The following is a 17,680-nucleotide window of genomic DNA, read 5'->3' as shown; positions in this document are numbered from 1 at the left end:
CAGCTTGGGTGATACCAGGGGGCACTGCAACCATGGAGGCGGGACCGGGTCTCCATGCAGCTCTTGCAGGCAGGCAGGCAGGCTCTAGGGCAGGGGTAGGCAACATTTTTTGGCTGGATTGCCAAAAAACCCCCAATGTCTATCTTGGAAGGTGCTGGAGTGCCAGCATGTTAGAAAAACAAAACGAAGGCAGAGGAGTACATAGCAGGACGCACTGCATATTAGTGTTATAAGGTCTCTCTCTATATATAATTAAAATATTGTTGTATGTAAAGTAAATAAGGTTTTTAAAATGCTTAAGAAACGTCATTTAAAATTAAAATGCAATTCCTACCAGTTTAGTGTGATCCTTGCCCTTATTTTTCCTTGCTGAGTTTTCTAAAGTCCAGGTCATATTTGAATACTTTAAGCTGCACATGGCCTTCTGAGTGATCAGTTGTTAACTGGCTCTGAGAGGGACAGAGTACTGCCTTCATGTGTGAAAATACTTGTTCACATAGGTAAGTGGATCCAAATGCTGAAAGCATTTGGAATACAATTTTCTTCAATCTGTTAAATTTCACTGGCAGGGATGTCCAGCAGGACAGACTAGGGGCCCCACGAGCTCTCTCGGTAGCTTCAAGTGCACTCTGCAGATCTCTAAACTTTGATGCCCATAATTCAGAGCTTCTTAACTGAATGAGCTGCATTTCAAGATCTTCAACACCCATCCACTGAAATACAGACAAATCCAAGTCGCTTTTGTTGAAGTTTTCTGGTTTAATTAGAAAAGAAAACTTTGGGCCAAATTGCTGGAAATCTTGAAATCTGTCAGAAAATTCTGATTCTAGTTCTTGCATGTACATTCCATTCTCATTGACACTTATATGTTGTAAGTAGCAGAAAGTTGAAGTTTGACTAACTTGAGAAAAAACTGCTAGTTTTGCAAGAAATGCCTTCCGGATTTCATAAAGATTCAGAACTGTTTGCCCTCCACCCTGGAGACAGAGGTTGAGTTCACTTAGGTGAGCGGTAATGTCAGCTAGGAACCAGAGCTTACACAGCCATTTGCCATCATCCAGTTCAGGGTAGCTTTGCCCTTTTTCTGACCAAAAGGCCTTGATTGCATCAAAACAGCTTACAAAGCACATCAAAACCTTGCCACAACTTAGCCACTTGATGTTGCTGTGAAGTGGAATGTTGTTATATGCACTGTCCATCTCTTCTAACAGTGCTTGAAACTGTCTGTGATTCAAAGCAGATCCAGCAACAAGGAAACTGACAATTCACACCACTGTATTCATCACATTACTAAGCTCTGAATTAGAAACTTTAGTGCACAGGTTTTCTTGATGGATGATACAGTGAAATTTTGAGTGTTGGGTGACTGATTTGATCTTCAAGTAACTTTACAGATCTCTTCTGTTTTCTGGCCATGGCAGGACCACCATCTGTTGTCACACAAAATATTTTTCTGATGTTGACTCCTCGTTCTTCAAAATGGTTTACAAATATTTTCATGATATCTTCCCACTTTGTTGTGCCATGCAGGGGTTTTAGGCAACAAAGTTCCTCTTGGATTTCATCAGAAGCACAATATCTTGCCACAGCTGCCAAACATGGAATGTCATTTATATCCACACCCTCATCAAGTGCAACGTGAAACACCACTGTCTTTTAATGCAGTTGTCCGCTTTTTGCTTATGTTTTCTGCCATTTTACTCACGCATCTCTCACCTGTTCTGGAAGAGGTAGGTAGTTCTTTTATTCTAGATAGGATCATGTCTTTATTCGGAAAATCATAGAACAAAACCTCCAAAATGCTGAGGAAAGCTTCTTTTATATATTCCCCATCTGTAAATGGCTTTCCATTTTTTGCAATGCACTGTGCAATTTTGTAACTTCCTTCTGTGGCTTGATTTTTACTTATACTCAAGTGTTTAAAAACACTGATTCGCTTCATGTATCCTGCTACTGCCTTTTTGATTGATTCAGTTCTGTCTGCTTTGTTAAGAAAAGTTTGCTCGTGCTTCATTTGAAAATATTGTTGAACACTCAATGTGCGACCAACAACACTTTCACAACATAAAGCACAAACAGCATGATCCTTCTTTTGAATAAATCCAAATTCATCTGTCCAAGAAGGCTGAAATGATTGGACATCTAACTTTGCTTTCTTAGGAGCTGACATTTTGTCAAATGTACCCTTCAACTTCAGGGCTGGGGCCATCGGCAGCACTAGGATGGGGCCGGGGCCCGGACAGGTCCACAGCCCCAGCCCCATGTGGACCCTGGCCCTGGCACCATCCTGACGCTACCAATGGCCCCAGCCCAGCAGCAGTGCTGGCGGCATTGGGCTGGGGTGGATGGTGGCAGTGGTGTTGGATGGAGCCAGGCCCACTGGCAGCACATGGCCAGGTCTATCGGCAGTGCCAGGATGGGGCCAGGGCCCATGCAGGTCCACAGCCCCAGCTCCATTCTGATGCTGCCAATGGCCCCAGCCTAGCAGCAGCACTGGGCTGGAGCCACCAGCAGCAGCAGTGGTGAGGGCAGGGGCCAGGCCTGTCGGCAGCCTGTCTACAATGCCAGGACAGGGCCTGGACCCTGGCCCCATCCCAGCACTGCCACCAGCCCCAGCCTGGCGCTGGCACTGGCTTCGGGCCTGCAGCAGTTGTGGTGCCAGGACTGGGTGCACTGGCAGCACATGGCCAGGGCGAGGGCCAGGGCCAGGGCCATCGGCAGTGCTGGGATGGGGCCAGGGCCTGCACAGGTCTATGGCCCTGGCCCTCCTGGTGCTGCTGTGATGGCTCTGGCCTGGTAGTGGCACTGGGCTGGGGCCCATGGCAGTGATCATGCTGGCTGGGGCCAGGCCTGCCTGCAGCACGTGACCGGGAGTGCGGGGCTGGGGCCGGTGGTGGTGCTGTTCTGGGCCTGAGGCCCAAGCAGGGTTGGGCCAGGTGCTCACTCGGCTGGGGCTGGCAACACGGCAAGGTTGTTCCTGGGCTGGGGTCCAGCCGTGGCAAGTCTCTTCTGCTGGGGTCAGTGGCAGTGCAAGGCTGTTCCCAGGCAGCCACATGCTACTTGTTGGGCATGGCTCTTCCTGCCACTTGGGGCAGGAAACAATCTGTGTGCCAATCAAGCCTGTGCTGTGTGCCACTTTCAGCATGTGTGCTATATGTTGCTGACCCCTGCTCTAGGGAGAGAAAAAAAAAAAAGATCAAGCTTGCTGCTTTTTTTTTTCTTCTGTGGAGCCTGCTTTCCTAGGCTGCTGCCACGTGGACTGCCTGCACAGCCCCTGAGCTGCATGGAGGCTGGTGCTTTCCTGCACAGCTGTAGGGCACCAAACTAAAACTCCTTGGAGGTGTTTTAGTTTGCTGTGCCCCAAAGTCATTTAAGGAGTATTACACCACCGAATGTGCTAAAGCAGCCGGAATTAATGCACAATACGTGGGCAATGTGTGCAAATACCAACACCATTAAAGTGGTGCAAAAGCTTTTAACCTGCTTTAAAGTGTTGTGCACATGTGTCCCTTGTTTCGTCTACACTCGCCCTTAGGACTTTTGGATCTTGCTCTTCCTTTGTTCATGAGACAGTCATTGCTATTAACCATATGGGGTAATCTTCAGGCTCCTCAAAAGGTGAACATACTCTTTGCCTGTGCCCTAAGCAACCTATAGTCTTGTGAGGAAACTACTGAAGTAAGAAATCAAGGATAATCTCCATTTTTCTGAAAAAGAGTTTTGAAATAAGCTTTTTTGAAGAATGCTTTTTCCCTTTGACTGTGTGGCATAAGCCTAAGGTTAACTTCCTCACCCTACCCTTCTGTAAGATTCATAAAACTGTAAAAGTGATGTTTTCTTTTCTGATTTGAAAGTGAATCCACCGGGAAAAGTTATATTAGAGGGTACAAGACAAGGTCATTGCACCATTCCCTGGTTTACAGCTCCTAGTTGTAGGTTAGTCCAAAACAAGGAAAAAGGACATCCATGTTCTGAAAATGAGTCCATTTTCATACAGGACTTTTATGGTTAGGAGACAAACAATCTTATTGTGGGAGTAGGGACAGGAAGCTCTCCCATAGGAGAGAAGTATCTGAAACACAAATCTGAGAGAGGACTTGCTGTCAAGCCCAGTGTTCCTGCCCTTTATTGCACAACAGAGTTATTTCATCTTGTAGGTCATCTTGTCTCAGAGCCAAGTTCTGCAGCTTACTATAGCTTCCATGGCTCACAAAGCTACATTTATATTCAGCTGGATCTGACTTTACTGGCACAGAATTCAGCTTTCAATCTGTACCTTCAGAAAGTGACAACACAATGATGGAATATGCACCGGGAAAAAAGATGCAAAATTATTTAACATTTCAAACTCCTTATCCATGGAAGGACTCCAACAAAAACTGTTTTTATGCTGCCCAGCCCTGGCAAGATTGAAACACTTCTGCACATGTGTAGAAACAAAACTTAGGATCCCAGGGAACTTTAATACTGAAAACTGCAACTTCTGAAGAGTTCAGAGGACTCCATGACTAGGTAGGACCTGAGCAGGGGTTTTCAGGATTGCAGTTTTGCACCTAGATTTCACCGAAGTCCCACATTTAGTTGCTTAATCTTCTTTTTATCTGGCCTTTAGTAGGAGAAATGTGACAATGAGGTTACAAAGATGAAACTTTATTGGCCTTTTCAGTGCCTTTTAGACTTGGAATAAGAACTACAGCAGCAGAATGGGATAAAAGGGCGTGTTTATGGGTGCATCTACACATGCACTTTACTGCAAGCTACCTAATTAGCTCCATAGTAAAGTTTCAGCATTTACATGTGCACCTGTATTAGGGTGCAGTAAATTAATTAACTCTGCTGGTAGTTAGGAGTCATCAAAGGAGTCAAGGTAAAGAAAAGTGTAAAAGGGGGAAGCAAGAAAGTTAAGTGTCATCATCATTTTCATCATGAATCCAGCTTTCAACACCTGCCTGGATCATCCTAGCCAACGATGCAGCCTTTGCTTCAGGAACTGAGTGGCCATCTTTTCTATGAAGCCAAGTAACATCTGGGATTGGGTGAGATCATTGTACTAAGTGTTTTTCTCTCTCTGAATATAGAAACTGTTAAGATAATATTTGCTCTAATAAAGTTAGACTTTGATTTTAGGACGCTTGAGTTGTCTGTGTTTGTATTTCACATTTCATTTAAGGGTTAATTGTGCTTTAACGATCCCTAAGCACTATTTGCTGGTCAGTGGTGCAAACAAAACAGCACTGGAGTTTATTGCTATGAGCTAATTGCACGTGTAGATGCACCCTGTGTGGCACGATGCAATACCGTGCAGAGCTAGCTGAAGTAGATCTCCTTAAAACCTGAAGAAAAACAGGTTATATTAGCCTGTTTGGAGTGTCTTGCTACATTGACCTTATTTGTTCTTCTATCTGAGACAGTGTCAAGTAAATATACTCAAACTGCATCGTACTGTATAGATATACATCCTGTGGTAGGTAGGACAGGTATTCAAAGCTCTAATATTTAAGTAATGAATGTGGAGTCATGTTAGCTGCAGATAAAGTAACTGCACTGAATTTTATTAAATGCATTAGTGCTCAAAGTAGTCTGAATCTACTTAGGCTGACTGAAACATTTAATTCCCATAGAGGATGTTTTCTTCACACAGATATTATAAAAACCATTACTATTATAATTGGTTCATAGAAAAATTGGGGTTCGAAGGGACCTCCATGAGTATATATTACGATTGTCTATAGCACAAAAACTTCCTGATGGCACTAGGTTTTGGGCTTTTTGTTTTGGTTTGTTTTTTTAATTAAAGGCTAATAATGTTAATTAAAGGCACATATTGCATAAAATATATACCTTTGCGATTATTTTGTATCAGTATGTCTAACCTCCGAAATGCACTCAGTGCCAAATTTGCACTTCAAGATTCTGTGTCTTTTTATATGTATTTATTTCTTATATTTACTTATATTTTTCAGAGATACCCTATTACAGCTCAAGACGTTTATACATTATTCATGAAAACACACACAAAATTACATTGAATCGATATCTCCCAAGCCAGTGAGGTTTATAATAACTTGTAGACATTTAAGATTTAAGATATTGAAGTCTATTCCAGTTTTGAAAGAACTATTACTTTTAGATCCATATAAATATGTGGGAAATGATAATATTGATCTTTTTATTTTTATCTAACTGCATGTTCAATTTATATCACACTGAGTGCATTATGTAATTTTTTTTTCCTGAAGCAAAAGGGGACAGTATTATGTATATGGAAAACTGCTATGATATATAGCAGATGGACAGTGATTAAAAATAAAATCTGCATTGAATTAGCTCCCTATTTCTGTGTTCCTACACATTGTCAAGAATCCTTGAGTAATGTGCTTATCAAGAACTGATATAAACATTGACTTTTTATTGCAGCTTCAATCTGGATTTAGGCCACGGGGCTTTGTTATATTGTCATTTTGAATAATGGGAAATGTTTATAATACAGTCAACCATGAACAAATTTTGGATATAAGTTTTATCTTTCTCTAAGGACTTTGATACTGTTTTTGAAACCTCACAAAATTGTCTTTCAGGCCCATAGATTTCTTAGAGGACTAAATCCATCCTTATCTATATAGTCCTATGTTTGTAGTATTCAGCAGAAACTGGAATTCCTATTCCATGGAAAATTCCAAGACAAGAATCTAGTCTGAAATGGAACAAAACAGGCTGGGATTTGTTTGTTTGATTTTTAATTTCTCATAGATTCCCAGCTAATGGGATCTCCCCAAGCTGGGAGTCCTGGCTACTGAGAAGCTGGGTGAAGTTATATGTTATGCTTAGACCAAATCCAATCCTCTGAACATTAAAGCCTGTTAACTCATGCTAAGTGCCTTCTGAGCATCTCAAAGTCATGCCACTTTAGCCAAGGGTTAACTCAGGGCTGTGCTACCTAGCTTGTGTTCAGTCTGCTCCATGGAGATAAGCTGAGCAATTTGCAGTCCTCCAGCATCCCAGGATGCGCTATTCCAACCTCCCCCCTTCCTCCCACCCAGAACAGAGATGGAGACCTGGCATCCCAGCTCCTAGCCATATCCATGTGTCACGGGGTCATGTAGGTGCCCCATGACTGGGATTGAAATGGACAGAGCTGCCAATCACCAGGGCAGCTCAGATGCTGGTTGCCAGGGCAACCAGGCGGGTCAGGTGGCCAGAAGGGGCAGGGCTGGGCCTTTATAAACAGCCCAGGCCGGAGCCTGACCAACAGTTCCCCTCTTGCAGCCGTAGGAGCCACAGCTCTGCGGGAGAGCTGAGCAGCAGAGTCAATGGTGGCAGTTTGGCCAGCTGCAATGATGTGAGAGGTAGGAGAGAGCCAGCAATGAGAGGAGCTGGGTTCATAAGCTCGGGGCTTATGATTCTATTGTAAGCCGGTAGGCTTCTGGTGTGGGTTAGAGCCACTTGGCTTCATGGTTTAGACATCCTTAGACTGGAGGACCGGGTGAGGCTGTAGGGGTGCAAGGAGGCCTCACAGGGGCTCCCCAATAGCTTGGGGGTTCCCGGTGCCCAGTGGGGCACAGTGAGTGGTGCCAGTGGGGCACCGCGGTTTGCGCCGGAGAGGCGTGGTGAGCGGGGTCTCGGACTCCAGCCCGTGAGGGCGGCACAGGGCCCCAGAGTGGGGCAGCAGGCGTGAGAGGCGCGGCACAGGGCCCCAGAGTGGGGCAGCGGGCGCGAGAGGCGCGACACAGGGCCCCAGAGTGGGGCAGCGGGCGCGAGAGGCACGGCACAGGGCCCCAGAGTGGGGCAGCGGGCGCGAGAGGCGCGGCACAGGGCCCCAGAGTGGGGCAGCGGGCGCGAGAGGCGCGGCACAGGGCCCCAGAGTGGGGCAGCGGGCGCGAGAGGCGCGGCACAGGGCCCCAGAGTGGGGCAGCGGGCGCGAGAGGCGCGGCACAGGGCCCCAGAGTGGGGCAGCGGGCGCGAGAGGCGCGGCACAGGGCCCCAGAGTGGGGCAGTGGGCGCGAGAGGCGCGGCACAGGGCCCCAGAGTGGGGCAGCGGGCGCGAGAGGCGCGGGCACGGCAAGCCCAGGGGCGCCGGTAGTGGGGTGCAGGTTGCTTAACTGGCCCAGGGGCGCCGGTAAAGGGGCGGCAGGCGTGTGACAGACCCAGGGGCGCCGGTTGAGGGGTGCCAGTGGCGTGGTAGGCCCAGGTAGATTGGAGAGGGGCGCCGGGGAGTAACAAGCCTCAGGGGCGCCAGGTGGATGACAAGCCCGGGGGTGCCAGAGAGGGGCACCAGGGCAGGACGAGCCCAAGGGGTGCCGGAGAGGGTGCCGATGGGCAAGGGACCCAAACAACGTCCAGAGAACAGCTGTGAGGCTTGGGGCATGCTGAAGGGGAGGTAGGAGGCACGCATTGCCCTTAAGGCAGGGATGCGCTGAGGCACCCCATATGGAATAGGGGTAGTAATACTCACACCGTTCACCAGGGGATAAAGGCAGCCTCCCATCTGAACTAATTGTCATCAAAGACGTGGCGGGCGAGAACCAGAGGGTGCTGAATCACCTTGAGTGACGGTAAGGGGCGCTAGGGAGTACACGGCCACTCCTAGGCCCCACGCCCTCACACCATGCTTACCAGGTTTCCAGTGGCAAGTCAGAGGTGTGCAGGCAAGAAATGGTATTAGCCCTTAACGTGCAACTGCTCACAGCACAGTCTAACTTTAACATTGCTTAACTTTCTACAAATGGAATGTGATATAAGCGTAATGTGTAACTTTATGCTGTGACTTTTTTCACCTCCAGGTTCCCAAGTCTACATCGGGTGGACTGCTGAGTAGTAGGAATCACAGAAAATCTGGCAGGTTCTGGAATTTTGTTGGAATCGATCCTTTTCTGAGGAAAAGTTTATTTTCCGTGAACTGGCATTTTCCATGGGAAAAGCATTCTGTCAGAAAAGGTTTAATGTCTTTAATGCTGTGATCTGTCTTCTGTCTTTATCAACAGAAAGAAGCAAGTGCAACCTGAATACTTTCTCAGACCAAAAAAAGGACACTTGTCCCCAAAAGCTTGTTGAACATTTCTCCCCACTATCCAGTTAGGCCAAAAAATATTTATCACCCCTAAAGAAACTTTTGCCTTACATATTTCCTGGATCACTACAGCTACAACAACATTCCAACTGTATTATCATTGTAAATGATCAGCAATTATCATACAAAGATGTAAGTATTTTTATGTAGATAATGTTGTCGTTTCCTGTTGTAGGTCTCATTCAAACAATATTGTAACCAATAACTTCAGTTACATTTTGAGGCAGTCAGGTCTACATATAATTGGAGAATAGCCACCACAGAATTCTCCTGTATCTAGTTGAGGGAAATCAAGTATGATATTCATGATTTTCTCACCCTCTAGGGAGTTATGTAGAGAGGAGAGGCTGGCCTTTTCGGTCTCTTATCCCCTTTTCTATGGAATTGGAATACAGAAGGGTAAACTCAGTTTCACTATATGATAAACAAATATGCTCAGGAAGGCAAATACCCTCACATATATCCATAAATGCAAACTCAGTCGCATTAGTAGAAAGCTCCTTAAAACAAAATCTACTAGTGTAACATGAGATTAAGCAGCTATGTGTGCTGTTATACTTTCCAGGGGTGTGTCTACATGTCACCATACAGTGATGTTGCTTCTGCACTGTGCTTTAGCATGGTGCAGTATGGGTGGTTACTGTGCTGTGCATGCAGTGCATGGCTAAATTTTGCTGCTACATTTCTGTAGAGGTGCGTTATAACCAGGAAGTGTGCCACTACAGTGACATAGCTTGCGATCACCTGTAGACACGTTATCTCTATGTTGCCATAGTCACTGTACAGTGTGCCTAGCATGTCACTACATCGCTGTTGTCATGTAGATGCGTCCAGGGAGATATAGGTACTTTTTCCAGCTTGATTGTAAGTTTGTGCCCCTATTGCAGTGGGACTTCCTGCTGAATAGTCAGTCTGAATCCGATGCAAAAAATAGGCTTTTTAGACACTCTTACACATGCTCTGGGGGTTGGGGGGGGCAGCACTTTAATTAGAGCTGCTCCAAGAGCCACTCTAATTAAAGTGCCTTAGCATTTTGTGTATCAGCATCCCCATGCTTAAAAATGGTGGTGGGGTAGCTTAAACTAAAGCTTCTTGAATGAGCTTTAGTTTAAGTGTCACTGCTACTGTTTTTAAGTTCAGGGATGCTAATACAAGAGATGCAGGAATCTGCTGGAGCATGGTAATTACCATGCTCCAGCAGAGTTGATTAACTGAGTCTGCTCCAATGTGCTGTAATTCCCCCCCAACCTTTTTTTTTAAGGAAATTTTTTTTTATGGTCCAAGTGTCCTGGGTCTGGAATAGACTCCCCTAGAGGTGGTGCAAGCACCTACTCTGGACTCATTCAAATGGTGTTTGGATGCTTATGTTGCAGGGGTCATTTGACCCCAGCAGACTTCCTGCCTATGGCAGGGGGGCTGAACTTGATTTTGCAAGGTCCCTTCCAGCCCCTGATGTCTATGAATCTAATTACAGTATGTCAGAGCAGCCTCCCCACTCATGTACAGGCACCCTGTATGTCCTGTCTGTGGATAGTTCCTGCTTAAGTTCTGATGGGAAAGCGTATGAGATCAGTATTATTTGAATTCACTCTAAGAATGGTAGCCTAATGTGACCATTTTTTTGCATGATATTCTCTTTTCAAAACAATTAGTGAATACAAATATTAGCAACCCTCCCAACTTACTTTTCTATATGTAGTATAAAGTTGTTTGTGGCAAGCAAGTATCAGGGCTGCCCAACCGGACTCCTGTAGGCCACATGTGGCCCCTGAGACATTAATATATGGCCTTTGGGCTCCAACACAGCTGCTGCTTGCTTTATTGCTATAGCTGCTGCCACAGCCATGGTCTCTAGGGCTCTCTCCCTCCCTTCTTCCCTCAGCTTATGCTTCATGACACCGAGGAAAGGGTGGCACAGCCCATGACATGGTGCATGTGCAGTGAGGGAGCTGAAGTGTCTGCAGAATGTCATGCACCCAAATAGTAATGCTACTGGGGTGCTTAACTTCCAGCCTGTGGCCAAATGTGGCCCATGGTGCCATCTTATCTGGAGTGTGGGGATTCCTATGGGTCTTGAAATGTGGTAGGGAATTGTATTGTACAGTGGCTATTAATATGGCCATGCTTTCTGAGCCCCAGGCCCTCCATGTGCCCCCTTCCCTCACACGGTTGGCCTACTTCCTGTCGTCCTGCTTCTGGATTGTGGCTGAACTATGCCACCTTCCCCACTATGAAGCCAGGTTGGGGCCGGGCCATGCCTCCCTATGGGGATAGGCTGGGGCCAGGCCATGCCCCCTTTCCACTGTGGGACTGGGTTTGGGCTGGGCCATGCCCCTTTTCCCCCATGGGATCAGGTCAATCTGCTTTCCCCTGTTGCCCCTGTGGGGCCACATTGGGCATGGCTTGCCCCCCAGACTTCTCCACACAACAGCATAGTACCCATCACACCCATCCCAGGAGTTGGCTTGGGACCACTAGCCAGATCCAGCCCACAGATGGACTGGGCACTACCCCCTGGGCAAAAAGGTTGGACACCACTGGTTTACTAATTAATAATGAAATTAGAATGGTATATATTTTCAGAATGGTATATAATGGTATATACTTCAGGAGACAGCTTCTGTGCACTGTTTTGAATAAATCCAGTTCAATTACTTCACTAATTTTGAGACTTGCCTTTAAGTTCAGATCTGTGTTAAGAAAGTATTTTGAAGAATTTTGGTTTGAGCATTGATGAATTTCAGCTCTAAAACCTGTGTTTGGCTAAAGAACCCAATCCTGTAACAGTAATGTAATTCCAGTGGTTTCAGTCAAGCTATCCTAATTTTACAAAAGCCGGTCCAATCCAATGTTGTAACTTGTAATTAATAGTTAAAAACAGTTTTCATACTTGTTATCATTTAGGAATCAAAAACAACGTATTTGTTTAACTGTAACATAGTAGAAAATCCCAAGAAGTTAAATGACTTATTTGACTGGAAACTTCCTGGTTTAAATAATGTAATTAGATAAATGCTGTCTGGTTTACAGAGGTGTAAGGATGTGAACAGAAAGGTTCAACTCTCTTGCTGCCAGACAGCCTCTTAAAGCAAAGCTCTGTTTTCCTAGAAAAGTGCACAAGGAAGATGCTGAGTCATTATTTTAGAGTCTTTTCTTCTCTTGCTATCTTTTTTCATTCTAACAGCTTGCTGAATGTGAGGTTATGCTGATGCATGCTATTCTTTCTTCTCCTTATCATACCAAATTAAGATTGGGTGCAGTGGATGCTCACCACTAAAAATGAGACACTTATAAGGGTGCCTAGATACCATATTTTCTTGCATATAACATAATAGGCACCTTGTTTTTGAGAGGCAGAATGAAGGGGAAAAAAGATTTTTGCAAAGTTATGGTTTTGTAATAATTTAAGAGTCTAATCTTAAGCTCATTCACCCTCCCTGAAACTCTAGCTGCTGTTGAAGATTGGTCTCCATGACCGGATCTGGGATTTTGAAAAGAACTAAACAGTCTCCTTGTCCGTGAAATAGGTTGTAAACCAGAGCTATTAGCAATCAGCAAAATTACCCTAAGAAAGCTTAGTCAGTGGAACACTAAACCATTAAAAAGGAGAAATGGCCATTAACACATGTGGGGTTAAGAATAATGGGCCATTAAGTCAATTGATTCCTTCAGATGTCTGAATACTAACATGACCACTTCTGAACTCTGGACCAGGGATTATTAGGATGCTTCTACCCTGAGCAGAATATCAGCTTCCCTGTTAAATACATGCACCTCAACTTTGGTGGGACTGATTTTGGGGAGTAGGTGTGTTTTGTACGTAAGAAAATACAGTATGTATTTAAAGAGTTAGCATTCAAGGTCAACATATAAACATTCTATTTATAGATTTTATAGATTTCATAGACATTAGGGCTGAGAGGGACCTCGTGAGATTATCGGGTCCAGTCCCTTGCCTAAAGGATAGGAAAGTCAGCTGGGTTCAGATGACCCCAGCAAGGTGTGCCTCCGGGCATTTCTTGACTGAATCCAGAGTAGGTGCTTGCAGAGGTGACCCGAGCAGTATGCAGGCCCCAGGACAGTTGTCCTAATTTGCCACCCCCCACCCCAGGGATGGCCCTGGGTTCTTGCACACACACCCCTTACATATATATAGGCAGCCACCAAGCCCCCTGACCCTTTTATTCTCCAGGCTGAACAACCCCATGCCTCTCGGCCTCTTCTCATAAGGCCAGCTCTCTTGACCTCTAATCATGTACATGGCTCTCCTCCAGATTCTCTCAAGCTTCTCCACATCCTTTCTAAAGTGTGGAGCCCAGAATTGGATGCAGTACTCCAGCTGTGGCCTCACCAGGGGCAAGTAAAGTGGGTCTTGCTTGAGATGAATTGGTAGATGCAAGCCAGACTTTTATTTTTTTTGTGAGCTGTGGCATTGCATTGGTGGCTCATGTTCATCCTGTGATCATTCATGACCCCACAGTCTCTTTCAGTTGTGGTGCTAGTGAGTGTAGCACTGCTGAGCCTCTAAGTATGATGTGGGTTCTTTCTCCTGAGGTGGAACACCTTGCATTTCTCTGTGTTGAATGTCATCAGGTTTTGATCTACCCACCTTGTGAGCTTGTCCAGGTCAGTCTGAATCCTCAGCCTATCCTCTAGTGTGATTGCAGTTCCCCATAATTCCAGCCCGCTGCGCCCCCGCTCCCCTGAAGCCCCCTAGACACCCCCTCAGCAGCCGCAGAGCCCCCCGCTGACCCCCAGCAAAACCGGAGGTAAGCGGGCTCGTGGTGGGAAGGGGTTAACTCCTCGCTCCCTGGGAGGAGGCCGCTGCCTGGTGCCGGCCGGGTCAAGCCCCCGCCCAAGCCCCTACTTGGCTCAGCCCCCCAGGGAGTGACAAGAGAAAGAGTGGGGTACTCACCAGTCCCCCTCCTGTAGGGCAGGGCCCCCCAAATCCCAGGCAGGGCCCCCCTGGCCTGAGAAACCAGCGTTCCCCGACAGCAGGCCCACTGCACATGCACGCAGTTTAAAAGGGCCCGCCAAACAGGGGGGAAAAAAAAAAAAGGCTCAGTTAGGCTCCGGAGCGGTGAGAGATGCGCAGGTGAAGCCTGCTGTGCCCCCGCTCCCCCGAAGCCCCCCAGACACCCCTCAGCAGCCGCAGAGCCCCCCACCGACCCCCAGCACAGCCGGAGGTAAGCGGGCTCAGGGTGGGAAGGGGTTAACTCCTCGCTCCCTGGGAGAAGGCCACTGCCTGGTGCCAGCTGGGTCAAGCCCCCGCCCAGGACCCTACTTGGCCCAGCCCCCCAGGGAGCCTCGCGACCGGAGCCGCACGAACAGGCTGCATAAACAGGTGCTCGAGTTAGTGCGGAGTTTGCGCAGGAGAGGGTGTGGGAGGGCACGAGACCCTGCCTGCGACCCCCCAGAGTAGTCAGCACCAGCCGTAGCCAGCCTACCAGAGGCATGACACGGATGGGCACGCGCCACACCCTGAGGGTCCCCTCGGGCTCTGCAGCACCCCCATTGGGCACCTCATAGATGGCCACCCAGACGGGGCCTATGGTTCCGGGCTCCACGCAGACGGAGCCCCTGGCTCTTGGCTGCGGGGACTGCCTGACCCTTTTTCAGGCCCTGGGGCCCGGGAGCATGGCCACCTCCCCATGCGGGGTCTGCTCCCTATTGGGGTCTCTGGCGTGCCAGCTGGAGGAGCTCCAGGTCACAGTCCAGAGACTGCGTGCCATCAGGGACTGCGAGCAGGAGATAGACTCCTACTGCCAGGCCCTTCTCCCCCGGGAGCCGCAGGGGAGAGCTCCGTCTCCCTCCGCGACTAAGGAGGACTCTGGGACCTCCCGCTCTGCCCAGTCAGGGGCATGGACCAAGGTGGTCATGGCTTAGCAACAGGTTCACACCTGCTCAGTTGCCGGCTCCTGCAGGAAACCCAGGCTCAACCACAGCTACTGGCCCCGCCCTCCCCAAGTCAAAGTGAAAGGTGTTTGTTGTGGGAGACTCCATCCTGCGGGGCACTGAGGGGGCAATCTGCCGCCCCGACCCCTTAGCCCGGGAAGTCTGCTGCTTCCTGGGGGCCTGCATCCGAGACATTGTGGAGAGGATCCCGCAGCTCCTCCGGCCCACAGACCACTACCCCATGCTCCTTATTCATGTGGGCACCAAAGACAGGGCTCGGAGCACCCCCAGCCAGGTCATGAGGCACTACAAGGAGTTGGGAGTGGAGCTTAGGGGTCTGGGAGCTCAGGTGGTGTTTTCGTCGATCCTCCCAGTCTCGGGCTACGGGCTGAGGAGGGAGAGGAGGATCCATGCAGTGAACCAAAGACTGCAAAGCTGGTGTCATCGGGAAGGCTTTGGCTTCCATGACCACAGCTCGCTCTTTGGTGAGAGAGGCAGTGAGCTGCTGGTAAGAGATGGCCTCCACCTCTCTCCCCTGGGGAGGAGGCTCTTCTCAGCCAGGCTGGCTGACCTGCTCCACCGGGCTTTAAACTAAGCCCGCTGGGGGATGGGGTGACTACTGCCACTGCTGGCCTGCTGAGCGACCCTTGCAAAGCCAGCAGACCAAGGCACTTAAGGGAGACCACCCCTGCCCCAGCCCTGGCACAATCTGTGGGCAAGGCAAGAGCCCCCAAGGGCACACTTGCCTGCCTGTACACTAATGCCAGGAGCCTGGGCAACAAGCAGGATGAGCTCGTCCTCCTGCTCAGTGCAAAGAAATATGATGTCATTGGGATAACAGAGACCTGGTGGGACTCCACCTATGACTGGACCACGGGTATAGAGGGCTATACCCTATACAGGAGGGATTGTGTTGACAAAAGGGGCGGGGGTGTAGCTCTCTATGTGAAGGAAAGCTACATGTCCCTGCAAGCTGATGTTGGCAAACAGCATGGACAGCTAGAGACCCTCTGGGTAAAAATTCGTGGGGAATTCAGCACAGGGGACACAACGGTGGGAGTCTACTACAGACCTCCCACTCAAAGTCCCGAGCTTGACCAGGAGTTCGCCCAGGAACTGACTGAGGCCGCTTGCTCCAGGACCTTGGTTGTCATGGGTGACTTCAATTACCTGGACATCTCGTGGGAAGATCACTCAGCTAAATCTGAGCGGGCGCAAAGCTTTCTCTCATGAGTGGATGACCTCTACCTGACTCAAGAAGTCTATGGGCCAACGAGAGGCAAAGCGCTGCTTGACCTGGTACTGGCTACGGGGGATGACCTAATCGGCGACCTAGTGATTGATGGGAAGTTGGGTGACAGCGACCACGAGCTGATCACCTTCACCATCCGCCATAAAGCTGGCAAGTCAGTCAGCAACACAGAAGTCCTTGACTTCAGAAAAGCCGACTTTGACAAGCTCAAAAGGCTAGTCGGTCAGGCCCTCAGGGACCATGACCCCAGGGAGATGGGAGTTCAAGAAGAGTGGTTGCTTCTCAAGGAAGCGATCCTCAGTGCACAAGCTAAATCTATTCCAACACGGAGGAAAGGCAGCAAGAAGGCACAGCAGCCCCCCTGGCTCTCCAGAGACCTAGCGGACCTCCTGTGGCTAAAAAGGAAAGCCTACAAAGGATGGAGGATGGGTTTCACCTCCAAGGAGGATTACTCTGCGCTGGTCCGGTCCTGCAGGGACCAAACCAGGAAAGCCAAGGCTGCAACTGAACTCCAACTAGCTTCAGGCATCAAGGACAATAAAAAGTCCTTTTTCAGATATGTGGGGAGCCGGAGGAAAAGCAAGGGCAATGTTGGACCCCTGCTAAACCAGATGGGGCAACTGACAACTGACGCCCAGGAAAAAGCCAACCTATTAAATAGGTACTTTGCGTCAGTCTTTCATCAGTCACACAGGATGCCCATGCCTGCTATGGGACAGGGAAATCTGGGTGAGGGGGATCCCCTACCCTCCATCAATGCTGACCTCGTGAAGGAACACCTTGAGAAGCTGGATACCTTCAAGTCAGCTGGCCCTGACAATCTGCACCCCAGGGTACTCAAGGAGCTGGCGAGCGTCATAGCCTAGCCCCTGGCACGGATCTTTGAAAACTTCTGGCGCTCTGGTGTAGTGCCAGAAGACTGGAAGAAGGCCAATGTGGTGCCGATCTTCAAGAAAGGGAGGAGAGTGGATCCGGCTAACTACAGGCCCATTAGCCTGACTTCTATCCTGGGGAAGATCTTAGAAAAGTTTATTAAGGAGGCCATCCTTGATGGACTGGCCCAGGCTAACATTCTAAGGGACAGCCAGCATGGGTTTGTTGCAGGTAGGTCTTGTTTGACCAATCTCATTTCCTTCTATGACCAGGTGACCTATCACCTGGACAAGGGAGAAGAGATTGATGTCATATATCTTGATTTAAAAAAAGCCTTTGATCTGGTATCCCATGATCACCTCTTGGCCAAACTGCCCAGTTGTGGCCTTGGCTCCACCATGATCCGCTGGCCGGGAAATTGGCTTCGTGGTCGGACCCAGAGGGTTGTGATTGATGGCAGTCACTCATCATGGTGCCCTGTGACCAGTGGGGTCCCTCAAGGCTCTGTCCTGGGACCCATACTGTTCAACATCTTCATTAACGATGTGGACATTGGAGTCAGGAGTGGACTGGCCAAGTTCGCCGATGACACC

At 48.5% G+C, this 17,680-nt stretch overlaps 1 protein-coding gene across 1 annotated transcript; it reads right to left on the bottom strand.

Moving 5' to 3' along the window:
- Nucleotides 1-356: 356 nt before the first annotated feature.
- On the bottom strand, nt 357-1,199 carry LOC149870448 (general transcription factor II-I repeat domain-containing protein 2B-like). Its single transcript, XM_090034513.1, has one exon. It carries the CDS (start codon nt 1,197-1,199, stop codon nt 357-359), a length of 843 nt encoding a protein of 280 aa, XP_089890639.1.
- Between the last annotated feature and the right edge of the window lie 16,481 nt (nt 1,200-17,680).

The sequence above is a fragment of the Crocodylus siamensis genome, chromosome 2, assembly GCF_052110815.1.
Source record: "Crocodylus siamensis isolate JL-2025a chromosome 2, ASM5211081v1, whole genome shotgun sequence".
NCBI classification, from domain to species: Eukaryota; Metazoa; Chordata; order Crocodylia; family Crocodylidae; genus Crocodylus; species Crocodylus siamensis.
Note: the sequence above shows the minus strand (reverse complement) of the source record. Positions and strands in the feature narration are given on the sequence as shown.